The 27415-nt window shown below is 32.7% G+C and overlaps 1 protein-coding gene across 9 annotated transcripts in view; it reads right to left on the bottom strand.

The window, feature by feature from the left end:
- Nucleotides 1-27415, bottom strand: part of PHF14 (PHD finger protein 14) — a 209710-nt gene that overhangs the window by 95401 nt on the left and 86894 nt on the right. For 6 of the 9 annotated variants that reach the window (XR_006601336.1, XM_045062736.1, XM_045062737.1 and 3 more), the window contains exons 15-16: nucleotides 17737-17787; nucleotides 17493-17614 (exon numbers count right to left, since the gene is read on the bottom strand). The exons of 1 other annotated variant lie outside the window; for it this stretch is intronic. Coding sequence is in view for 7 of the 8 variants with exons in the window: in XM_045062736.1 (XP_044918671.1) it covers nucleotides 17493-17614; nucleotides 17737-17787 (173 nt within the window). In the remaining variant the exon portion in view is untranslated. Of the gene's footprint in view, nucleotides 1-14084; nucleotides 14116-16596; nucleotides 16931-17492; nucleotides 17615-17736; nucleotides 17788-27415 lie in introns of those variants that run through there. 2 more of the 9 variants (XM_045062739.1, XM_013051709.2) reach the window with 2 other exon arrangements.

Here is a 27415-nt window from a genome sequence, read left to right as displayed (position 1 = left end):
TCAGTGCTTGGTCACCCTTCCCCTACATTTCTATCCCAACTTCAGTTTCTTTTTTAATGAAAAAAAGGAGTCAGCAAAACAAAATGCCACCATTAAATCATTTTGCAACGTTTTGTGTCAAAAATGTAATGGGAAATGCACACATCAAGGGAAAGGTTACTATTCTTCCAGAACATCTTTTTCACTTGGTTCATGGCTCATCCTTCTACATAACTGTGCAGGCACTACTGATGGTTTTCTTTCTCAGTTTAATGTGGCATTTGAAGGATTATGGCATTTTCAGGAAAGCACACTGCAGTGATTTTAGTGGTTATCTGGCTGAAAGTGATACGGAGATTTAGAATAACTGTGCTGTTTATGTGCAATGGTGAAATTCAGCTACCAAGTCATCTCACAATGTCAACTTAATTCTTGATTGTGTATTTTCTTAATTATACATAAGGCAGTCTAGAGAGAGAGACCAGAATTAGAGGAAACTCCTAGATGGGAGGTTGCTGTATATATAAAGGTATACTAAAAGGTATACTATATACAGCTTTAAATACTATATACAGCTTTAACTCCTAAGTGCACTGTAGTAGGAAGAGCTAATTCAGAAATTGATCATCTTAAATCATTGCAGTTGAGGAGAGCATAATTGCCCCTTGAATCTGTTTCACAAAAAGGATTAAAAAGAATTAAGAATTTTAAAAAATATTAATTAAAATAAAAAGAAACTATATATCATACATGTGAAATAATCAAGAGATATAAAGAGTAAATAAGAAATCTGTTATAAGTACTTACTTAGGTAACACATCATTTTTATGTACAATATACTTCAGCCTACTTAAAAGTTCAACCTATCTTTTGTTTTAGAGAATTAAGGAGAGAACAAAAATGTTTCAGATTTCATGTTTCCTACTAAAAACTATTCCTCACAAACCTACATCTCAATTAGTAAAAAATGTGCAGTGGCTACCTTATAATTAACTCACATTTTGGTAGGCTATGATCTATAAGATGTAATAACCCAATTTAAAATTAGAAAAATATTATGGGCTAATAATACATTAAAAATAATACTGCAGGTGAAAGTTTTATGCTGCAAATTTTTCAGAATTCTATGCACCTAAATAATTTCTGAACTTCTTCTTCATTGCTATACTATTATAAAATCATAGAATGAAAATTGAAGGGGATTTTCAAATCGATCTAATATGCTGCTCATTTAATGAATGAGATAACTAGTTCCCAAAGAAGTTATCTTCATTCCTCATGGTAACGCAGCTTCTTGCTGGCAAAGTCTTACCTAAAATTTCAACTTCTCAATTTTAGCTCTGTGCCTTCCCTACCATTTTTCTTGGCTGGTTATTAAATTAAGTTTTCAAGTAAGACTCACTTTTTGAGTCTATAAAATATTAAATGCACTACCATTGGGGAAAAAAAAAAGATTTCTTCCTTTTGTAAACAGAAAAATTATCATCCTCATTTTCCTTATTAACAGTCTTTCCATATATGTCAACAATATTAATTGGAATATTAAAGTTATACTAATGAAGCATACTGTATCTAGAGAATGTGTGAATAAGACGAAATGAGGAAAAATGAGGTTTGACAGCTTCTTTTCTCTACCCTTAATCATAAAACAAGCATAAAATCATGTCTGTTCAGATACCAGACTGTTAACTAAAATACACATGCATGGCATACACACACACACTCACACACACTTTAATACCTGAGCAAGATTTTCCTAGGGTTATGTAATTCTGAGGTTATGTATTTCTGAGATTTTAAATCTGACTTTCATATATGCTGGTATAAGAATTAAATTCTCAATTAATGAACAAATTAGTATTTGTTTTATAAAGATTCTAAAATCACAATGTCTTATTTGCTAAGCTTACTAAATTTCAAAGGACTGCAATCTCTATTATCTTGTATTGTTCTATTCATTTACATGATCCCTCCTCTCCAAACAACCCACCCAACCTCAGATTATAATCAAGAGGCTGACTTATATATATCTGTTCTACAAATATAATTCACAAAATACAAATATACTGTGCTTATTATTTTTCTTTTTTTCTTATGCATAACTCATGATTAATACAGATATACCTCCCTAAAATTTTACATCATTGTGCTGACATATCCAGAAATTGCTTTAATCTACAATTAGTATAGTGATATATGTTATTCTTATGACAAGACAGAGGGACTTCAAAAGCATTCAGGAAATAGCATAGTAGAAGAATAAAGATGATAGCACCGAAGTCTCAGACAATATCATGAAAACTATAAAATAAACACATCGGATCGTCTTGAAAGGGCTGTTACCATTTAACCTGCAACAAACACATTTATCAAAGGCACATTTTATCCAATCAGGGAGCAAAAATGTAAATTATACTGAGACTATATAAGATTCACAGCACAGACTCTAGAGCCAGACTGCCTGAATCTGAATATCAACTCTACTACTTCCAAAGCTATGCAACTTTTGGGAACTTACTCAGGTTCTCTATGGCTTAGTTTCCTCATCAATTCAATGGAGATAATACTTCTTAGCTTACAGGATAAGAATTAAGTGATTAAAAATATATGGTACACATTATTTGATCTATTACAATTGTTGTTTGCAAGTATAGAGCATTTACAATTCCCTAACAACTGAGCCAACCCTTATATTGGATTTCATCTCACTTAATCCTCCAACAACCTAGGGGGTAGATACTAGTGATTACTGCTATTTTACAGATAAGGAAACTAAGCCACAGAAACAATACTGGGCAGAGTTAATAATAAGAGAAATATGTGTCAAATCCAGCTGAGTGGATACAAATCCTCAAACTAATCATCTGTTACATAGTACTATCCCCCAAAATGTAGAAAAATACTGAAATTTAATAAAATTTAGGCTCTTCACATAAATCTAGCAGGCTACTTTTTAAAATATCCAATGTTAATAAAATACCAAGGTTAAAGAAGGACTAAAATGGAATGATTTTTTTTTCATATCTCAAGACTCATTTTAGTATATATTTGATTAGAAGTTCCTTTGTTAAAAAAAAATTCAATCACACTTGTTAAAGATGATAAAGTATACTTCATTTAGGACCGTCACAATAGATATTAGGACCATAGCAACTGGATTTTATAGTGGAAGAGAAAGATGCAGCACAACTCTGAATAAGCATGGGCAAGTGGGAATTTATGGCCAAGGAAAAGGGTGGAAATCAGTGGATGAAAAATTATTAAGAGGATACATCAAAAATAAGGGGAGATTCTAGCTAAAACCAACCAAACAGGATTGTTGCAGAAGCTCGCCCTGGTGATCAGACATCCCCTTCAGAGAGGTGGAGGATGAAGCACCTGACCAGATATCTAGGATGGTAAGATATCAAGGGTGGGGGGATTCTGATTGAACTGACTCAGCAGGATAAACGATTTAACCTTACACCTAAAGGAGCTAGTTTAAAAAAAAAGAACAAAGCCCAAAACCAGTAGAAGGAAGAGAATTAGAAAGATCAAAGCAGAAACAAATGAAATAGAGGTCCTCCCCCCACAAAAAGTATAATAGATCAATGAAACCAGAAGCTGGTTCTTTGAAAAGATATCAAAATTATAAATCTTTAGCCAGACTCATTAAAAAAGGGAAGACTCATTAAAAAGAGGGAAGACTCAAATCTCAAATAAATAAAGTCAGAAATGAAGGAAAAGTAACAACCAACACCACAGAAATACAGGGGGATTATAAGGGAATATTATAAAATATATGCCTACAGATTCAATAACCTAAAAGAAATGGATAAATTCCAAAACTGAATAAGGAAGAAATAGAAAATTTGAATAGACTGATTACTAGCAATGTAACTGAAATAGGTAATTAAAAAAAAACAAGAACAAAAACAAAAAAACTCCCATCAGCCAAAATTCCAGGACCAGACAGCTTCAAAGGTGAATTCTAGCAAACATTTAAGGAAGAGGTAATACCTATTCTTCTCAAACTATTCCAAAAATATAGAAGAGGAAAGAAAGCTTCCAAATTTATTCTATGAGGTCAGCAATACCCTGATAACAAACCAGATAAAGACAACAACAACAAAAAGAAAACCACTGGCCAATTATTTCTGATAAACATAGATATAAAAATCCTCAACAAAATATTACCAAACTTTACATTAAAAAAATCAATTACCAGGAAAAAGTGGGATTTATCTCAGGGATAAAAGGGTGGTTCAATATTCACAAATCAGTGTGATACATCACATTAACAAGAGAAATGATAAAAAACACATGATCATCTCAACAGATGAGAAAAGACATTTCACAAAGTACAACATCCATTCTTGATAAAAGCTCTCAACAAAGTAGGTTTAGAGGGAACACACCTCAGCATAATAAAGGCCATAATATGAAAAGGCCAAAGCTAACATCATATTCAATGATGAAAAAGTGAGCACTTTTTCTCTAAGTGCAGGAACACTGAATGTCCACTCTTGCCATCTCTTCAGCTTAGTACTGGAAGTCCTAGCCACAGCCATCAAGTAAGTAAAAGAAATAAAAGGCATCAAACTGGTAAAGAAAAAGTAAAACTGTCACTATTTGCAGATGATCTTATACTATACATATAGAAAACCCTAAAGACTCATAAATGATTTCAGGAAAGTCACAGGATACACAATTAAATATCAGTTGCATTTCTTAACAATAATTAATACTAATTATCAGTTGCATTTATTTAGACTAATAATCAAATAAAAGAGAAATTAAGAAAACAATCGCATTTAAAAAATGACAAAAAATAAAATACGGATGAATAAAGCAAGGAGGTATATTCTGAAAACTATAAAACACTGATGAAAGAAATTGAAGACAACACAAACAAATGAAAAGATATCCCATGCCCATGAATTAGAAGAAGCAATACAGTTTAAAATGTCCATAAGCAATCTACAGATTTAATGCAATCACTATCAAAACACCAACATTTTTTAGAGAACGAGAACAAACAATCCTAAAATTTGTACAGAACCACAAAAGACCCCAAAGAGCCAAAGCAATCCTGAGAAAGAAAAACAAAGCTTGAGTATCACAATTCCAGAGTATAAGTTATATTACAAAGGTATATTAATCAAAACATATGGTACTGGCACAAAAGCAGACATATAGATCAATGGAACAAAATAGAGCCTAGATATAAACCAAAGCATAAATGGTCAATTAAACTACAACAAGAGTTAAGGGTATACAACGGAGAAAAGATAGCTTTTTCGACAAATGGTGCTGAGAAAATGGGACAACTACATGCAAAAAGAAAACCCAAAACTGAAAAAACAAAAACAATGTACCATTTCCTTACACTATGCACAAAAATAAACTCAAAGTGGATTAAACACCTAAATATGACACCTGAAACCATAAAACTCCTAGAAGAAGACATAGGCAGTAATTTCTTTTACATCAGCCTTAGCAACACTTTTCTAAATATGTCTCTTCAGGCAAGAGAAACAAAAGCAAAATTAAACTACTGACACTATAATCAAATAAAAAGCTTTTGTATAGAGAGGGAAACCATTAACAAAACCATAAGGCAAACTATGGGATAAGAGAAGATATCTGCAACTAATATATCTGAGAAGGGGTCAATATCTAAAATATACAAAGAACTTATACAACTTAACACCAAAGAACTAAATAATCCCACTAAAAAATAGGAAGAGGACCATTTTTCCAAAGAAGATATTCTAATGGCCAAAAGACACATGAAAAGATGCTCAACATCACACATCAAGGAAATGTAGATCAAAACAATGAAATATCATCTCACACCAGTCAAAACAGCTAAAATAAAAAGGACAAGAAATAATAAGTGCTGGCAAGCACTTGTGGAAGAAAAGGAACCCTCATGCACTCTTGGTGGGCAAGCAAATTGGTGCAGACGCTGTTGAAAACAGTATGGAAGTTCCACAAAATGTTAAAAACTGTACGATCCAGTAATTCCACTATTGGTACTCACCCAAAGAAAACAAAAGCACCAACTAGAAAAGCTATGTACACCCCTATATTTAGCCCTATAATAGGCAAGATATGGAAGCAAGCCAAGTATATAAATGTCTATCCACAGATGAAGGGATAAAGATGTAGTGTGTGTGGGTGTATCTGAATATGAATTAATGAATATGAATATTACTCAGTAATGAAAAGGAATGAGATCTTGCCATTTTCAACAACATGGATGGAACTACCATGGATATGGTGCTAAGTGAAATAAGTCAGAGAAAGACAAAAACCATATGATTTCGCTCAAACTTGGAATTTAAAAGATAAAACAAATGATAAGACAAAGAAAAAAAAAGAGAAAACAAAAAAGCAAACTCTTAAATACAGAGAACAAAATGGTGGTTGCCACAGGGGAAGTAGATGGGGAGATAAATGAAATAGATAAAAAGGATTAACAGTACACTTACCATGATGAGCACTGAGTAATTTATAAAATTGTTAAATCATTAGACTGCACACCTGAAGCTAATAACATACATCTTTAATTCAGAGAATAAATAAATTTTTTAAAAAGTGGGGTGTGTAGGTGGCTCTCAGTCACTTGGGTGTCTGACTCTTGGTTTTGGCTCAGGTCATGATTTAGGAATCATGAGACTGACCCCCACCTCAGTTTCCATGCTCAGTGGGGAGTCTACCTGGGGTTCTCTCCCTCTCCTATGTGCTTCCCCTTGCTCACACTCTCCCTCTCAAATAAATAAGTAAATCTTTAAAAAAAAAAAAAAAAGAAGTATTTGCTATTTAACAATGGAAGCAGGTAGTGAATAAACTTATTTTCCTCTCCTCTTTAGCTGAAGGAGAGAGACACAGCAACACAACAGCTTCCACTCTAAGAGATTTTTTTTTTCTTGAGACTTAATCAAGAGATATAATCACATCCTACATAGTTATAGGGTAGACTCGAAAGAGACCCTACTGACAATATGTATTTCCAGGAGAGCTTGTGAGGGAATGTAAACAAACAGCGTGGGCTTGGCAATTTGGGAGTATCGCATAATCTGTGAATATCAGAGCTACTATGTTAGACTTCAGAGATGATACAGCCTAAGTTCTTCTAAAATAAGAAAACAGAGATCCATAGAGATGAACTAACTTGCCTAAAATGACAGAATTGGCAAGTGACAAGTATGAAGTAGCTGAGATCTCTCAGTGAAGTATCTCAATCAAAAAACTATTATACAGGGCACCTGGGTGGCTCAGTGGGTTAAGCCTCTGCCCTTGGCTCAGGTCATGATCCCAGGGTTCTAGGATCAAGCCCTACATGGGGCTCTCTGCTCAGCGGGGAGCCTGCTTCCTCCACTCTCTCTCTGCCTGCATCTCTGCCTGCTTGTGATCTGTCTGTCAAATAAACAAAATCTTAAAAAAAAAAAAGAAAAGGTTTAAAAAGAAAAACTATTATACAACTACTTTTTCCTTACAATATGTATATACTATTTTTAAGTTTGTTTTTAATAATTAAAAATGCTTATAAATTTTAAAAATAAAACAAAAACTATTTAAAGAACTGTCTCTTCCCTCAAAGAAATTACAAAATATTTCAATTGTATAAAGCTACAAAGGTGTACAGATCTAGCAATGTATCAGCAAATAATTTAGTAAGTATTTATTCTGAATTAATTACCTGTGGCATACCATATTAGATTATAAAAACCTTCACAAAACAATGGAAGGCCAAGACCTTACCCTTAACTAATAGAAAAAGTAAAAATAATTCATAGAGAATTTTTAAACAAGAGGATGACAGCATGATGTAGGACTGTATATGAGTCCCAAGGGCAACTGAAGCAAGAAAAAGATCACTGTGGAATCATCTAAGTCAGGAAAGGTACATGGAAGAAGTAAACACTGACCTTGTCTTAAAAAGAAGAGAATGTGATCCAAAATATTACAAGTAGTAAAGTAAGCAAATATTTGAATAAGCAGTGCATATTCAAAAGAAAGTACAACTAAAGAAAAGAAGCAACTGACAACTGAGATGAAATTTAAAAATTCCCTGGAAAACCCATCTTATCAAAACAGACACAAAACAAAATTAAAAATATTTCAATAGCTCTCTATTTATTTTAAAAAATGAATTATCAAAAACTGCCCAAGAACTAAAACTATAATGCAAATGGTTTCATAAAAAATTTAGTGGAAAAGTATCAATTATAAAGATAAATGAGAGAGGAACACTTTCATGTGCTTGTAGAGGGTCAGTATACTCTAAAAACAAAACCTGATAAAGACTTTATAAGAAATTAACAAAAACAATACTTTCATGAATAGAGACACAAAGCCTTTATCAAAATATTAAAAAATGAAATCCAAAAACATATAAACACACACATATATATATATATATGTTTATATATATGACCTCTAGGTCATGAGGTATTGCTATAATATATATATTATATAAATTATATATTTATATATTATATAATTTATATATTATATATATAATATATATTAATTATATTAATTATAATTAATTATATTAATTATAAATATATTATTATATATTTATATATTGTATAAATTATATATTATATAAATATATAAATATTTATATATTATATAGATTATATATATATAATATATATATTATATATATATAATCTATATAATATATAAATAGCAATACCTCATGACCTAGAGGGGCATATCCCAGGATTGCAAGGTTGGTATAATTTTTTAAGCCTCCTTATGTGGAAGAAGGAGCTAGACTGAAACACTGAAGAAGGAGCTCGTGCATCTCTGCCAAAATCTCCTTATTGAGGGGTCTTACAGACACTCTACTGACTCAGTCCTTTCTACTTCCTAGCCCTTGCACCCATCCTTCCCCTAGTGCCCAGAAACCAGCAAAACCTTTTGTTCAGGACTCCCTTGGCAGTGACAATAATGCCCCACTCCCCTCCACGTCTGCATTGATTGATTGATTTGAACTTCACCCAATGCTATTCAGCGGAGAAAACATGGAATATCTGGGGAGCCAGCAATCTTTCCCGTTTGGCCTCTTGTTTATACACTACAATAAATAAATAAATTTAACTATCCTAACTGACCACCTCAACACCTGGCAGCTCTCCATTTTTGCATTAACAGCTTCAAAAAATTGAATTTAAAAATTATACAGTAACATCAAAAAAACACTAAATACATGGAAATACATTTAATAAAAGATATACAAGACTTTTATGCTGAAAACTACAAAATACAGATGAGAAAAAATAAAAGATATCTGAAAATCTGAATAATGTAGAGCTATGTCAAGTTCAAGGATCAGAGCACAATCCTGCTGAACACCCAAAAAACAAATAATCCAATTAAAAATGAGCAGAAGACATGAACAGACATTTCTTTAAGAAGACATACAGATGGCCAAGACACAAAAAGATGTTCAACATCCCTTATGATAAGAGAAATGCAAATCAAAACTGTAATATCACCTCACATATGTCAGAAGGGTTTAAAAAAAAAAATACAAGAAACAAGCATTGGCAAGAGTGTAGAGAGAAAGGAACCTTCATGAACTGCTGGTGGGAACGTAAGCTATTGCAGCTTACTGTAGAAGAGTATGGAGGGTCATCAAAAATTTAAAAATAGAACTACCCTATGACCCAGTAATTGTACTAGAGTATTTATCCAAAAAATACAAAAACACCACTTCAAAGGGATACATGCATCTTGATGTTTATTGCAGTATTATTTATAATAGCTAAATTATGGAAGCAGTAATTTACATTACATATATATATCTCATATATGAGATACATAGGGATCCAATATCACCATATCATCACCAACACTTGCTATTTTGTTTTTAAATAGCCATTCTAATGGTTTGAAGTGGGATCTTGTGGTTTTCATTCTAATTTCTCTATTGAGTGATGTTAGGATCATCTCGTGTCTTTGTTGGCTGATGTGTATCTTTGTTGGAGAAATGTCTATTCCAGTCTTTTGCTAGTTTTAATCATGTTTTTTGTTTTGTCTTGTCTTAATGAGATGCAGTTCTTGATGTGTTCTTGATTATCAATCCCTTATCAGATATTTGATTTATAAATATTTTCTCCCATTTTGGGGGGCTGCTTTTCACTCTGTTGATATTGTCCTTTTGATACACAAAAGTTTAATTTAGAATAAAATCCAACTTATCTATTTTTGTGGTTGTTGTTGCTGCCTGTGCCTCTTATGGTATTATATCCAGGTTTCTTTTTTTGTTTTTTCAATGAAAATGGACAAGCATTTCTGACACGTATATGAAAATGCAAAGGAACTAGAAACACAAAATAACTTACTATATAGTAACTTGATTACTATAGTAATCAAGACAATTGGTACTGGCTAGGAATAAATACTTAGCTTAATGAAATAGAATACAGTTTCAAAAGGACCCACTTTTTTTTTTTTTTAAGATTTTATTTATTTGAGAGAGAAAGTGAATGAGCAATGGGGAGGAGCAGAGGGAGAAAGAGAAAAAGAGAAGCAAAACCCCTGCTGAGCAGGAAGTCTGATGTGGGGCTTGATCCCAGGACCCAGGGATCATGACCTGAATTGGAGGCAGACTCTTAAGGACTGAGCCACCTATGCGCTCCAAAAGGACCCACATTTAAAAAGCCAAGTGATTTTTAACAGTGACACCAAAGCAACTTCATGTAGAAAGGCAAGCATTCTCAACAGATGGTCCTGGAAAACTGGAAACCCACATGAAACAATAAACCTTCCTTAATTCTGCCTGAGATCATAAAAAGTAATTTCAAACGGATCACATATCTCAATATTGAAGCTAAAGTTACAAAGCTTCTAGAAGAAAATTTATGTGATAATCTTTGTAACCTGGACATAGGCAAAGGATTCTTAGATAGGAAACAAAAGCAATACTCATAAAAGAAAAAGGTACTTAATTGGACTTCAACTAAATTAGTAACTTCTGCTTTTTAAATGATACCATTAAGGAAATGAAGAGGCAAGCCATAAATAAGGAGAACATGTGAAAAACATTTATTTATGAAAGGATTTACATCCAAAATATATTTAAAAACTCCTACAACTCAATACTAAACATGTAACCCAATCTTAAAAAAAAAAAATGGGCAAAAGAATTAGTTCTCAAAGAAAGACACGCAAATAGCCAGAGAGTACATGAAAATGTGCTCAACATCCCTATATCTATATCTACATATGTATCTTTATCTATATATCTATAACTATATCTAATTTACATTACTCTGATCAGAGTAAACTAAAACCACAGTGGGATTCCCTCACATACTTATTAAAGCAGCAGACGTCAAATAAAAACTAAACATATTCTTTATATGAAATTCTACAAGAGGGAAAACTAACGCAAGGTAGAAAAGAATAGCAAAATGGGTGCCTTTGAAAAGAATGACTAATTGGGAAAGGGCAAAGCTTCTTGGAATTAACGAAAATTTTCCAGATATTATTAGAAATGGGAGTTATATGAGTACATATTTTTCAGGAAAGTCATCAATTTATTCACTTAATACTTTTGCATTTCACTGTATATAACTTACTACCACCCTCCCAACACACACTAGTGAACAGAGCAGATTTACTTTTTGTAGTTGTTTGGGTTGGCAATTCTGAAACTACTTCCTGTATATTCTAAACTCAAGCAGGGAACTATTGAACATGATACTTTTAAATAAAGTTTAATAAATGGAAACAATATGAAACTGTTTAAGTTTGTTTCATTATTTCATTATTACTTTAGAATTTATAATTTAGGGACACTGAATTTTTGTTTGTCTATGTAGTTGACACAGTCTAGATTTTAAAACACTGAAACAAAACATGTATGATTTAGTTTCTATTTAGGGATAGCCATTTTTTTACTTTTGATTTTCTGTTATCTACATCCGAATAACTAAGATTGAAATACAGTTGTATTTCATCAAAATATCTACTTTTAAAAATATATCAGCAAGGATAGTATCTTTTAAAGCTTTTTTCCCTACTTATCTTTAGTAATAAGGGAAATAAAAATATCTTTGTAAACCAATAATCAGACTGATTTCTTAATGCAGCTTCCTATAAAGTGTGAAAGCCACTAACCACCATGATTGATGGGGGTTGGGGGGAGTAGTTCTAGTAACTTGGAGGGAGAAGCTTTACAAGGTTAAGCTTAACAGAGACTATGGCCTTCAAGATGGTTATACTTTCAAGAGAGAAAAGTCAAGTTAAACATATACCAAAAAGAATAGCAGCCAAACTTGAAGAAGAAAAAGGTACATCACAAAGCTGTCAGGGTGACATGAGAGGATACATTTTTGCCACACATATCTGAAAGAAATAATTAAAATTCAAGCTTTAGAAGTAATAAAATAATTTTATAGTAATAGAATAAAGTAATTTTATAGTACGAACTAACCACTGACTCAGGAATACAAGACAAAACAAAGTAAAACAAAAATGTAAAACCTATCCTTGAAACTGCTGGTAGAGGCAAGGAATAAAAACAAGCTTGTCCAGAAATGTCTTTGTACAGAGAAATGTCTGTTTTTCGGACATTTGAAAGTTATTAGAAAACATAAATCATTTTAAAACTTGTAGTTATTTCTAGGTTTTAATTTACAATTATCCAAATAATCCAAACACCACCACTTACAATCATGATATTCCTACATAAGTATGCAAATTTTATCATTAAGAATGATTATTATGTTATAAACTGCACAAGAAACAGTAAACTAACAAGTGCGTAATCAAAACAAAAAACTCATTCTATTTGTTTTAAGAAATCTACCAACTGCAATTTTGGCTGTTTTTAAAAAATAATATTAGGTTTCATTTTTTAAAGATTTATTTATTTATTTTAGAGAGAGTGCATTGCGGGGGCTGGGGGCAAGGAGCAGAGGGAGAGGGAGAAAAAACTCAACATGCATGACACAGGGCTCAATCTCATGAACCGTGAGATCAGGACCTAAACCGAAACCAAAAGTCAGATAACCAACCATTGGGGCACCCCTCATTTTTTAAAGTAATTTAAAACAATCCATTTTTAGTGATCTGATGTACTATGAGCATAGTTAACAAGTTATAACTAATCTTAGCTTTACTCTCTAGTCTAATAAAACCTTTGCAAGAAAACAACCATTCAACTATGACACAGGTAATCTAGTAAGACTCCAATACATGTTAGAACAAAATGGGTAATTTAAGAAAAAAAAACAAAAAAACCTGAGCAATCAGAAACTAATCCTTGAAATAAAAATCTGATAAATATGAATTTTTGCAGATGCTCCTAACAGGTTATAATACAATCAAATCTAGTTAGGAGGGAAGCACTCAGGAGCCAAATATTTAAAATGTGAAATAAGTAAAAGTAATAACGATATTGTTGAGAGACCAAACATTCTAATCTTAGGGTTCAATATCTATATAATTTGCCATATTCTCAAATAAGGAGGAGAATATAGTAAGCATTTAGTAGTGTGGACTCAGCTATAAAAGTAAAACAGCTTCATAGATCATTTCCTACACTCAAAGCTTTTGAGTAATGGCCACAATACAAAATAAAATTAAAGATACTATTCAAGGAAACAAATAGATTCCAGGGTTTTTAGTTTTAGGAAACCTTTTTTCTCTCTCCTATCTCCCATTAAATATTAAGATGTACACAGTTAAGCTAAAATTTAAGGTCTAAAAGTTGGTCTTATTCGAAATCTGATAGCTTGATAAAGATTTAGAAGAAAGGCGTACCAACATTTAAAAATCTATCTTTTGCAAATCAAATATGATTCCCTAAGGAGAGGGATCACTTCAGTTCTGTTTGTTACACTGATGTATCAACTAACTAATCTCAGATCTGTAGTGCCTATTTCCTTATCTAATACACAGAAAAAATTCATCCCCTTGTTTTTGGTGACACAAAAGCAATTTTCCTTTATTAAGCCTTCTAAACATCTTCATCAAATACTTATATTTAATGACCAATTTGTTCTAGGAATAAATTATAACAGTAAAAGTTTTCTTTATTAATTAAGCAAAGAATGATCAGTCATTATTTATATGAGGTAGTCATTCATTTACCAAGCACTTACTGAGTATTAATTATTCCAGGAACTGTGGAAACAAAAACCAATAAATAATATATCACTACATGGCCATAACTATCTCAAAAAAAAGAACATCCATCACAGAGAGATAAATACCTAAAAAGACTTCACAATTCCAAAACAGAGTTTCATTCTGGCTTTTAGCATTAAGAAATACACATTTTTAATCGGAAATTTCCCACACAATTTTGATTTAAATTTTAAAAGCAGATGGCAAAATGGAAGCACTGTTTTTAAAAAATGTGTTAAGATACTGTAAACCATCTTCTTCTTTAGGAACTTGATCATTGTCAGATTTCCCATGTCTAGTAAAAATAGTGGGGTCTAATCATTTTAAGGAGCATGTTTCAACAAACTCAACAAAAACAAGGCATGCACATTCTCTGAAAGGCAAAAATAAGCATGTATTATTACTAAAACATATTTACCAATTGGAGCCCTTATTTCAGAACCCTCATATATGTGTCCTTTGTATTACTAAACAATACCACTACCCCTACCCTACTATTTTATATGGAAAAATACTTATTGCTCATTTAAGTCCCTAATGGAACAGAGTATAATTTTGATCATGTACAATAAAGGGAAAAACTGAGACACAGAAATGCTAAATTACTTGCAAAAGACCTGAGAAAAACTTAGAGGCAAACCAAAAATAATAGTTGGAACCTAGTATCACAGTTAACGGATTAAGTGAACTCAATTTCCCAATGATTTAAAAAATTACACATGTAAAATAACATATACACATATACAAATAAAGGAAGAAGCCAGGAAAATAATTAAGAAGGAATTTTTTATATAGCCTGAATTACATAGAGAAGTGTGGTTTCAAAATCAAAGCTGCTAAACCTGAGTCACATATATATCAGTTCAAAGGAACTTAAGAAAATAAATACAGTATATTCAGTAAAATAGTAATTAAATTACCACCCAGGAAGTTTAATTTTATAATAGAGCCTAACAGATATACATAATAAGTATAACGTGTCTCTGACTAAGCACTGAAATATATCTTTAGGAAAAATAAAGTCTAATTTAAAATGTCTTGAAATGAAAAGTTAAAAAATAGCATGTGTACGTAATACTTAAGATGCAATCATAAAAGTGCAGAATTTTGTGGGGTGGGGCGATTTGGAAACAATAATGGTGCCAATTATAAAATAAAAGAGATGTTAGGGGAAATGGCTGATATTAACTTATAAGATTACTTTTTAAACACATAAAATTCTACATTAAAAAAAATTCTTCTTTAATCTAAGAGCAATCGTGCTTATATTGAATATGTAGTTTGTTTTTAACAGAAGAGTCACATTATAACCATAAAACATTTTATGGCACTGCTTTATATCCAGCTTATTTTATCCTCAAAAACATTAACATATAATATTTATAAAAATATTTAATTCCCTCTTCATTACCTCTTTAAAACCTTTGCAGAAAATCTGTGATGTTATCTTCTTAACAAGGCAAAACCAAGGAAAACTTTATATATTCATCATTTCTAGAGTAACAAAAATATCTTTACCTTCCAGATGACTATCCATAAAATCCCAGACACTGGCATGTTATAATAATGCAATTAGGAATGGAAATTTTATGACAGAAATTAATTAAATGATAGGAAAGGCCAATATTATTTTTAAAATCTCACCAAGAATCGAAGAAAGATTGTATCTACTTTTTTTAAATGACAACTAAAATATGATGTGTTGGAGATGCTCTTGTTATAAAGTGGTTTTTAAAATTAAAATTGAACTTATGTCTGAGGTTCTTTCAAATATATGACCAAGCAAATAAAATAAATAGAAACCTGGTAAAAATGTATAGGTCCGTGGCAAAAATGTCACGAATCAGCTTCCTATCTTGAAAAAATAAATAAGAGGATTGATATTTACAGTTTCAAATAACTAAAGAGAGAATAACCACCTAAGTTTTTAACTAGTTTCAAATTGATCATGTCCCACAATGCAACCCTCAACCCCAAGGGGATTTCCTTTAGATTGAATTTTTTTCATTATATAAGACTGCTTTAATGAGTTTTTTTCTTTTATTGAGTTTTATTGTTTTACGCATTCTATCATGTTTTGCTTATGGTTGGGATTTCTTTTTTTACATAAAGAAAATTATAGTATGGTCAGAATTATTCACATGTATCTTTGGATACAGGAACTACTCTATCCTAAATTTAAATGAGTTTCATTTCCAGGATAGCCCTCATGACATTCTATATGTACTACTTCAGAGAATACTGACCCAACATGATAGACCTTCTTAACTTTAAGGAAGCACTTTTAATTTCTTTACTGGAATATTTATTTTCTCCTCATTTTCTTTAATGATAGTATTAAAAAAAAACTCTAAAATTTAAATTTAAAACTGCATGCCTTTATTTAAGGAATTAAAACAAATAGAAATTAGATTTTTAGTGATAAATAAATGACATCATTTTGGAAGCAAATATTTAACATCATGTAACAGTACTAATATATGTTTTAAAAATTCACTTTTGAAACATTTAATTTCCGTGCCCTCAGTTAATTTCAGAGGGCTTCATCAAAAGACAATTTTTTAAAGAAATCAGAAATTGTTTCCTTAAGACACAAAAAGACTCTTTGTGTCACTGTCCTTTGAAAGAATGATACCACTTTTAAATTAGATCTCTTTTTGCTCACCCACTTTACCCACTCCTTCATCTCACCCAAGGCTTTGAGTAATTTCTTCATCTCAGCAAAAGAGGCAAAGGCTAAAATTAGCAGTCTCTGGACCCTCAGGAACAGCCACTGTGCAACATCAGCTGAGATTCCTGATTAGCATTATGTCTGATTTAAAAAAAAAAAAAAGGTACCAAAGCAAAACAAAGAAACAAAGAAGAAAACAAAACAAAAAAGCAAAATCTATCTAGGCCATCTTTTCACCTTTCTTTATTTCATGAGAGAAGCATTTAACACATTCGTTTTGGTAAGTGGTAAGGAAGTGCTAATGAAGCTCTTGTCATTGAAAAAGAATCTGTCTTATCATTATCACTAATAAACTTCAACTTTTATAATATGTAACTTAGTAATTTCATTGTTTTATGAAATAATCTTCATACAAGGTGTTTAAATCAAATTATTTTTTGCCCTCTATACAGAGCATTACCAATTGCTCTTATCAAGAGAAAATTGTTTCTTGTGCTCAAATTCCAGATTATCATTCTTAATTACACCTAAAGCCAGAAAATAGCCATGCACATGAAATATGTTTCTGAACTACTATTTCCACTAAATAAGATTTTAAGAAAGGTCCTATATTGTGATTTTTTTCCCCCATTATATCTGTGATGAGAAAATATGAAGATGGAATTTTAATCCCCTAAAGACAAAGTCTCAGCATCCAATTTACCTGACAAGATTTTCATTGTCTCCAGTTCCCTTGCAAGTTGCACATTCAGTTCGTAAATCTTCAGCCTTAGGCTTCTTTTGTAACACAGACTGCCTCTGCCTTCTCTCTCTAGGAATTCTTTCCTGCCATACAAGGGAAAACAAAACAAAACATAAAAATCAGGATATGGGGAAAAAAGAAATAATTTAAGCAAGAAAGTTTCTCAAAGTTTAGATTGTGTAAAAAATGCTTAACTTATTCCAACCTCATGTTTTTCTTCTTCAGGAATGAAGCTTCGCTTTCGTCCTCTGGTTCTCTAAGAAAAAAAAAGAAAATTCCACAAAAATATCTAATGTTTAATTTAATAATAAAAATAAATATTCTCTGTTAAATGTTACTGCTTAAGTTAAGCACTTGGAAAATTAGTATTTCTAATTAATACTGTACTGCTCTAGTGCACTGTTACAATTTATGTCACAAGAGATAAAAACATGACAAATTATATGCACTTTATAAGCACTTTACTTTTAAATTACACAACTATCTGATAAGAAAAATAAATTCTTCAAAATCAACTGGAATGACTTCTCAATACCTCACACGTCATACAACTATGATTCATCCAGAGCATTTAAACCTTCAGAACTTACATGACTTTTATAGCCGAAATGTTAAACCTAGGCTCATACTACTTCTAATACTCCTGTGTGTGTGCAGAGTACATACATGTTTATATAACATAACCAATTAATTTTTAACTGCCATCAAAAAGTGGGAGTAAAAGATCTCAGATGTCCCCAAATCCTAGATGAAATAAAACTAACTAAAACTCAGGTTCCATGCCAAGAATGGAGCTTACTTAAAAATTTTTTTTTAATTTTAAAAAAGAAAAAGAAAAAAAACTACTAAAACATGGTATAAATGACTTATTTTATTTAATTTTTTTAAGATTTTTATTTATTTATTTGACAGACATTATCACAAGTAGGCAGAGAGGCAGGCAGAGAGAGAGGAGGAAGCAGGCTCCACCCTGAGCAGAGAGCCAGACTCGAATCTGATCCCAGGACCCTGGGATCATGACCTGGGCCGAAGGCAGAGACTTTAACCCACTGAGCCACCCAGGCGCCCCTAGAAGGAGTATTTTAACAGCCTTTTCAGGTACCTGAGCCACCCAGGCGCCCCTAAATACTTATTTTAAACTTAATTAGTTGAAATTTTATATCCTATATTTCAGAACACACTTACCATTAGAATGATGACATCTAAATGTTAAAAGTAATTACAATAATAGTATTGTATCCAATATGTTCAAAATCTCTACCCACATTGCACAGCCTCTTGTAGATTTATAAGCCCCATGTGCAGAGCATAGTTCTTTAGAGACTGAAAGATAAAGAAGGCACCATTCCCACAAATTCTTTTGTCTGACTGCTAATATCAAGGAACATTCCCAAATTAGAATAGGTACCAAATAATCCTAAACAGAACTGATATCCAGAATAAGAACCCTGATGTTTTCTTAAATTACAGTCATCTCAGTTCTTCAAAATACTGACTCCTTTGTTATTTAATATCATGGCTATTTGCATACTGTTTAGCCTGGCCAAAGATAACCAACAGTTAACTACATGAGTCATTCAAAAGAAGTAATTTTATAAACAACATATTCATTTACATTTGTATTGCTACTCAGTATATTTTAATTATATTATGGAAAAGTTAGAAAAAGTAAGACTATACCATGAAAAGGCTTTAAATGCAGGCCCTATATTTGTCTATTCTTACTTCTAAAAAACAGCACTGAGCCTTGCTCCTCAGAATACCAACATAGCTCCTAAGCACTGGCATGCCCTGGGAGCTTGTCAGAAATGTCGAAGCTCATGCTTTCACCATACTGAATCAGAATCTGCCTTTTAACAAGATCTGCAAGTGATTAAACATACATGAAAGTCTAAGAACATCAGTGTAGAACAGCCCTTAATATTGACAACACTTACCCAAGTTCTGCCTAAAACCTTGAAGCTAGCTCTTTACATATTCATCCTCCCCTTCAGTAACATTCCAGTCCTTTATAGTCTTTTATACTTCAACTTCTGTCCTCCAAAACAATTCACTGTAAAACTGGTAAGAACCATGTCATACTCATCTTTCTAGACCCAATTAATCTTAAAACAATATGTATTAGATAAAAGCTCAATAAATTTGTTTTAATAAAATAAGTGGTTAGATCAAAACTCATAAATAATTATACTAGATAATGTAAATGATAAAACAGCTGACAAAATGGATAAATTATTATTCCCTTCTTCAGTAATCTATTTTTAAATTTGCATAGTTTATGCACACGGGCATTTCAATGAGCTGATCCAAATAAACACTACCAAGGGGAAAATATTGGGGGCACCCAGCTGGCTCAGTTGGAAGAGGCTGTGACTCTTGTTGATTTCACAGTCATTAGTTCGAGCCCCACGCTGGATGCAGAGGTTACTTAAATAAACAAAACTTTATGGAAAAAAAAAAAAGGGAAAATATTGAAATGACTCCTTTCAGTTCTACAAACATCTAAGAATGCTCATGAAGCCTCACACATTTCCCTATTTCTCTTCATTCACCCCATCTTTAGGTATTGAAATAGCAAATCAGTTTACTACTTTAGTAATAAACTACTTGTAGTTGGGTTGTTGTTTTTTTTTTCATAGTAGTCAACTATTGCTAGTTTTTTAAAATTATAGAATCATTGAATTAATTTTTGAATGACATATATATTTATTTTTTAACTACTTTATCTAGTAGCAAACTATTACTAATTTTTGAATCACCTAATCATTGAATTGATTTTTGAAATACATGTGAATCCTCTAAGTTCATGTTTTCAATTCTTTTGCAATGAAATAATTTACTGTTTATTTTGGGGGAGGGAAGGGAGAGAGAGAAAGACAGGAGAAAGGAGGGGCAGAGAGAGAGAGAAAATCTTTTTTTTTTTTTAATATTATATTTATTTATTTGACAGAGAGAGAAAGATCACAAGTAGGCAGAAAGAAGGCAGAGAGAAAAGGGGAAGCAGGCTCCCTGCCCAGCAGAGAGCCTGATGCGGGGCTTGAAACCCAGCGCCCTAAGATCATGACCTGAGCCCAAGGCAGAGGCTTAACCCACTGAGCCACCCAGGTGCCCAGAGAGAAAATCTTAATCTTAAGAAAGCTCTATGCCCAGCAAGTAGCTTGACATGGGGCTCAATCTCACAACCCTGAGATCATGACCTGAGCTGAAATCACAACCCTGAGCTTAACTGACTGAGCCACTCAGGTGCCCCCAATAATTTACCATTTCTTTAAATTTTTTTTAAAGATTTTATTTATTTATCTAACAGAGAGAGAGATCACAAGTAGGCGAGGGGGTGGGATCAGGCTCCCCACTGAGCATTTCTTATTAATACTTTAAACCTTTAAACCTTTAAACCTCTGGTGTGATGATGGTATGGCTAGTATCCAGACTGTTATTAGTATCATAGAGCATAATGCCAATAAGTGATACTATCACACAATGAGGTAGTCATATTTCTCTATAAATTTCTTCTATCTGTCTTATTAAAGTGCTATTTTTTAAAAGATTTTATTTATTTATTTGTCAAAGAGAGAGAGAGAGGCAGACAGAGCAGCAGGAAGAGGCAGAGGGAGAAGCAGGCTCCCTGCCGAGCAAGGATCCTGATGTGGGACTGGATCCCAGGATGCTGGGATCATACCTGAGCCGAAGGCAGCTGCTTAACCAACTGAGCCACCCAAGTGTCCCTAAAGTGCTATTTTTTAAAGTGAATATATTTATAACATATAAAATAGTAACTTTAAATTAAGTACACTTATTATCAAATGTAATCACTGATGTATTCCTGTGGTAATTTTAAAGAACTAAACAACTTCCAGCCAGAAAAACAGAGGTGTTACAAGCAATATGAAATTATAGCATCTCAGAGCTCTGAAAAAGCAGCCCAAGGAAGTGACCTGATTATCACACAGCTGGTAACTGCCAGAAGTAAACTGCAAACCCAGGTATCTCGACTCTGATTTCAGTGACTTTTCTTGCCTGCCAAATCCAAGGTTAATAGGATAATCCAAGCAGAAATTAGCAAAATTATTATGAGAAGGCAAATCTCTTATTCTGATTTGAATACTTAAATGAACTGTAACACTGTGATGTCTAAAGGAAGAATTCATCTATTTTGAAACATGCAGAGACTTCACCCATGAAGAGGAGTCCTCAATACCTTAAATTGACACTATATTCCAACCAATTTGGTACTCTATATAGTACAATGATTAACATGATCCATTACCAAAGTAAATTACAGAAAGCTTCTTCTTTAGCACGTATCACACCAGTAATATTAAAGGAAAGGAAAGGAAGAAAGAGAAAGAAGGGAGGGAGGGAGCAAAGGAGGGAGGGAGGGAGAAGGAGGGAAGGAAGAAGAGAAGAGAAGAAAAGAGAAGAGAAGAGAAAAGAAAAGAAAAAGAAAAGAGAAAACGGGTTTTAATCCAAACACAACTTCCCATAAATACCAAGTCCTCCAACCAGGAAAATACTGACAGTTCTGGGCTCGCTCGCTCTTTCTTTCTTTCTTTCTTTCTTTTTCCCTACCTTTAATAAAATGGCAGCAGCTTTAAGTATAAGAATTCATGACCACCGGGGCACCTGGGTGGCTCAGTGGGTCAAGCCTCTGCCTTCGGCTCAGGTCATGATCTCAGGGTTCTGGGACCGAGCCCCTCATTGGGCTCTCTGCTCAGCAGGGAGCCTGCTTCCTCCTCTATCTCTGCCTGCCTCTCTGCCTACTTGTGATCTCTATCTGTCAAATAAATGAATAAATAAAATCTTAAATAAATAAATAAATAAATAGAATTCGTGACTGCCTACAATCACAAGAGACAAGATATCTTAAACACGGTGTCCCTGAAAGAATCAGAAAATGTTAAGAGGAATTAAAGGAAAGAGAAATGATGCAAAAAGGAATAACAAAAACATGTTTGGCTATTTCAACAAATTTCAAGTATCCAAAAGCCTGCCTCATCTTAGATATATAGAATTATTCATAAGTGGGTGGTCATTTCATGATAAACATTGAGGCTGACACTATTTTAGAAGCAAAAAAATAAAGAAAGAAAAAGCAAGCAAGCAAGCAAGCAAGGAGCCGGGTAAAAATAGCATGTGGAAAAAGGAAGAATTGTATTTATCAAGTATATGCTTTAGAACTTAACACAGATGTATTACCTCAAAGTTCCAAATGACTGAGGGTTCAATTGCAAGTTGTGCTTTCTTTTGTAATTATCAAGGTACTAAGAGTAAATAAAAGTTTGAAACTCACTCCAAAACTTCTATTTTTTTTCTGTGTTGTTATTTTGTAAGAATTTTATTTGCCTAAGGAATAAGGACATTCTGAGTTGCATAGATCACCTGGCTCTTTATCTGCCTATGGTAGATTTTCTTGAAAACAGAAGGTCATAAAATATCCATAAAGAGAGTAGCATGGTATTACAGACAATATATATAACTTAAAAAGGAATAAATATTTTTAGCTACTAAGCATCATTTCAATAGTTTATTCAACTGAAACAAATAATTAAATGTTTCAATAACTTCACTCATTTGGACTAGAAAACCTGTAAAAAATTTTAATTAATTCTTTAGTGCTGGGGTTATTTTAATGTTAGATGCATGATGATTTTCCCAAGGTTAGAATGATTCATTTGACAAATGAACTAAATTTAAAACTAAAAAACAGTGTCTCAACATCTTTGATATCACTAAGATGGGTTTCCCATATTCACTGTGTATTGTTTTCTTTAAATTTAAAATGGATCTTTTTTATGACAGTTAATAAATAAACTATATGTGGTTAGCAGAAACATAGAATGCCTCCCTGTATAATTTCTATACAAAAAAAGACAAAATGCTCATGAACAGAATTCCAAATTCAATGTTAATTAGGACAATTAGGTCAAACCTTGAAAACCTGTGAAGCTAAAATTCAGATTTATGCCGAGGAATAAATGCCAACAGCTGTGCGGCAGTTACACAGAAATCCTACAGTATAACTTATTTTTAATTTTTCAATGTTACATAACATAAAATTCCTAAAAAAAAATAACAAGTATATGTTTCCCAATTATAAAAAAAATTGAACACCCTCATATATTAAAGCTCATAAAATATTTAAAATAAAATATTATACATATAAACAAGGTGTGAATAAAGCACCATCTGTTTCTATTGGCTACTGGCATATAACAGATGGAATGGTGATCACCAAAAGAGAGTGTTTTCCTTTCTTGTCAACTGGCTGTAGAGTTTATTTTTTATCTAATTTAATTTATAGCAACAGGGTTAGGAAAATACGCTGAAGAATAAAATCATGACCAACTTTTCTTAACACTCTAAATTAAAATAACCACAAGTCTAAAAGTAAAAAACAAATTACACATTTTACATATTAATAAACATTCCTATAAAACCCTTCTCACAAATAATGGTATATTTGGAATAAATAAAATCCTGAAGCTCTGCCTATTCTGTTTTCCTTATTCCACACTCCAGGAAGTAAATAAAGTGATAGATTCCCAAGAGGCAAAGGCACAGCAGGAGCCTTTAGGCTCTGAATAGGATTATCTAAACTAAGGATACCCATAGTAAATCTCTTCTAAGTGAGCCAAAGTGAGCTAAATATAGTCAAGTTCACCACAAAAATTTTTGCCAGGGTTTCTTTCAAGGATCTATAACAAACAGAGGTTACATAATCTGTTTAGTACCTCAGAGGTCACCTTGAGTCTAATAACAGACTCTATAACTCTGATATTTAAAGCCTCCATGTATAACTTTCTTCCTAGAACTGCAATAATTTAATTTAAAAAGTAAAAAGATAACAAGTAAGTTAAGAAACAATGCACAGTAGAGAGACTAAGAGAACCATAATCATTGCCTGCTGAACCCAGCCTGGGCCTGGACACTCTGTGAATATATTATCTAGCAATGTTGGGTTATTCCAGCCAAAGACATTTCAAGTGCCTGTAACTGATTTGTATATATTTATAAAATCTATTCAGAAATTGGTCCGATGATGTACGTGCTTTGTACTGGGTGCAGCTGAAAGCCTTCAGACCCATGGGGACTTGGTGGGATGAGCCTGCGCAGCTGGGGGACGGTGGGGGCGGGGGTGGAGCTGCTCACTGTGACCAGGCCATCTTCCCTGCGGTCACAGGCATTTCATTGCTGGCAGGGTTGAGGTCATTTCCATAGGGCTTTAGTCATTTCAGTAGAGCTGAGTCCAAACACTTCTATGTTCTCACTAAACTAGAACCAAAAATTATACATACACACAGACATACACACACAAAACATACTCAGGTTTCCCAAAGTCTCAGAGGACTTGGGTTCTGACTTTGTTAAACAGGCCTCTATTTTGCATGTGTAAAATTAGTTTACAAACAAATGTAATGGAAGTAAACTCTTAGGATATTTGATTATCTCTCAAATTAAGAATGCCACTTGGAACAGGCTATTGACTTAATACTGTTAAGTTAGGTGGAAAACAGTTTAACCACGTGTTTAAGCCTTTTTTCCAAGTGATAATCTATAACAACAGGTGCATCCTGAAAAGACAATATGGTTTTAGTCAAAGTTGCTAAAAGGTATTTTGACTTTTTATTGCATTTATTTTCCAAAAAAGGAGATCTGTAACACAAAATAAAATGTATGAGATAGGAAAAAAGATGTACAACTTCAAAGAGAGTAGATGATGCATGTGTATAAAAGACTACGAGAAGATAGGTTCCAATAAGTCCTTTGGCACTTGTATAAAAGATGAAAAGTCACTAGATAACAAAGTGTAAAGAAAACGAAAAGAAAATCTGAAAGCTTTCAAGTTACATTAAAGTCATTAGAAAATATGCCAAAAAGTACAAACATCAATTTTAAAGTAACTTCAAAAGGGACACAGGTAAGCTAATTTATATTTTCTTCAAAAGTAATTACTTGCATAAAAGCAAGTGAAAAGTTTCCAAAGAAAAAATAATGCAGAGAAAATGCCTAAATAACAAGATATTTACACAAAAGTATCCTGGGCTGCCTTTAAGTAATTCTATAGTTCTGCCAATGAAATATGATGAATATATAAAGTGAAAAGGACCAATTCCCTTCCTAACAATAAGGAGCTAGAAAAAAGACTCTTCCAAAGTATACTAGCTTCAGATGTATAGCCACAATGAAAGATGGAAAGAACTGTGAAATACTAAGTACCTGCTGTGAACCAAACCTGGTGAAAGGTAACAGACATATAGTAGTAAACAGGACAGTTCCTATCCACCTGGGAGTTCATGTCCATGAGTCCCAGTGATATCAAACAAATAATTATATTAATAAATATTTATAAATATGTTAAGTGCAAACCAAGGTAAAGCATAAAAATAATATCATGTAATACTCAGATCTTTCAAAATCTCAACTACGGTCAAAAGTGTTCTTAAATTTCGGCATAAGTCATTTTTAATTCCATTAATAAGGCTATAAAACTCAACATTCACCTTAAAGATGGGTATAGAGAAAATGCTTGAAGGCAACAAAAATTCTCAAAAAACACATTTAACTGGCTACTCTCAGGTAGGAATGGGGAAAAAAAAGGAATTCAGAATGGCAAGAGGATGAGAGAATCAAGGATGATAGCAAAAGCATTACTAAAATGACTAAATACAGGATACAAGTAAGATACTGGAATTTTAAATGAAGGCAAGAGGTATGCGAGTAACTATGCTGCTCGATAATAGTGACAAAAAGATGGCTATTAGATTAGGAATATAAAGAAGGATCCATGATATACTGAGGTCAAAGGAATTGTGGTTAAATCATGATTATTTCACATACATCTTAAAATTAAGTATTGGTTCATATAGTCCCTTCTCTTTACCCAATTTGGAAAACTCTTCATAAAATATCCCTGATGACTTCAACTATTCCACAGAATGAGGCAGCATGTTTCATAGTAAGACAATTCTAATTGTTGGTCCAGTTTTACTGTCTGAACTCTACCTAGCATTCATGTAACAGAAGTTTAAGTGTTTAAAAATAAATAGCCAGGTCTCTATTATGTTCATTTATTAAAAAAATAACATACAAAAAATTTAATTCCAATTGTGATAAGGACAGTGAAAGAAAATAGTGCTATGGCAATGTTTTTTTTTTTTTTTTTTTTTTTTTTTTTAAGATTTTCTTTGAGAGGGAGGGAAGGAGAGAGAGGAAGAGAGAGATAGAGCACATACATGAGGAAGGGGAGGGAGAAGGAGATTCCCCACTGAGCAAGAAGCCCTATGTGGGCTCCCTTCCAGGGCCCTGGGATCATGACTTGAGCCAAAGGCAGGTGCTTAATGACTGAGCCACCCAGGCACCCCAGCAATAATCTTTCAATTATTTCTTCGAGTACCTTTCTGGAATTTCATCATATTATCACATTAGGTTTTTCTTGCTTAGCTCATACAAACTAAAATTAAGGATGTGGGCAATAATAATAGAGGACTACTTAAAGCTTTATTAACAGATGTGTAATCTCAGTCACTTTTCATTTGTTTAACAGTCCAACTAGAAACATCATTTTAGCACTGTTACATGGTACACATAAAAGAGTGGGAAAAGGAGCTGCATCATTTTTTTTTCTTTTTAAAATATATAATCAGTGTCATTAGTCAGTGAAGAAATACAAATCAATCAAAATGAGATACTACATTACACCCACTAGGATTACTGTATCAGAAGGACAGGTAATAAGAAATAAATAAATAAATGTTGATGAGTATTTGGAAAAACTTGGGTCCTCACACACTGCTGGTGAGAACAGAAAATTATATGGCCAGTTTAAAAAACAGTCTAGCAGTTTCTCAAATGCTAAAATTAGAGTTATCACAAGACCCAGCAAT

The sequence above is a fragment of the Mustela putorius genome, unplaced genomic scaffold, assembly GCF_011764305.1.
Source record: "Mustela putorius furo isolate JIRA1106 unplaced genomic scaffold, ASM1176430v1.1 tig00003845_pilon_pilon_pilon, whole genome shotgun sequence".
Lineage (NCBI taxonomy): Eukaryota > Metazoa > Chordata > Mammalia > Carnivora > Mustelidae > Mustela > Mustela putorius.
Note: the sequence above shows the minus strand (reverse complement) of the source record. Positions and strands in the feature narration are given on the sequence as shown.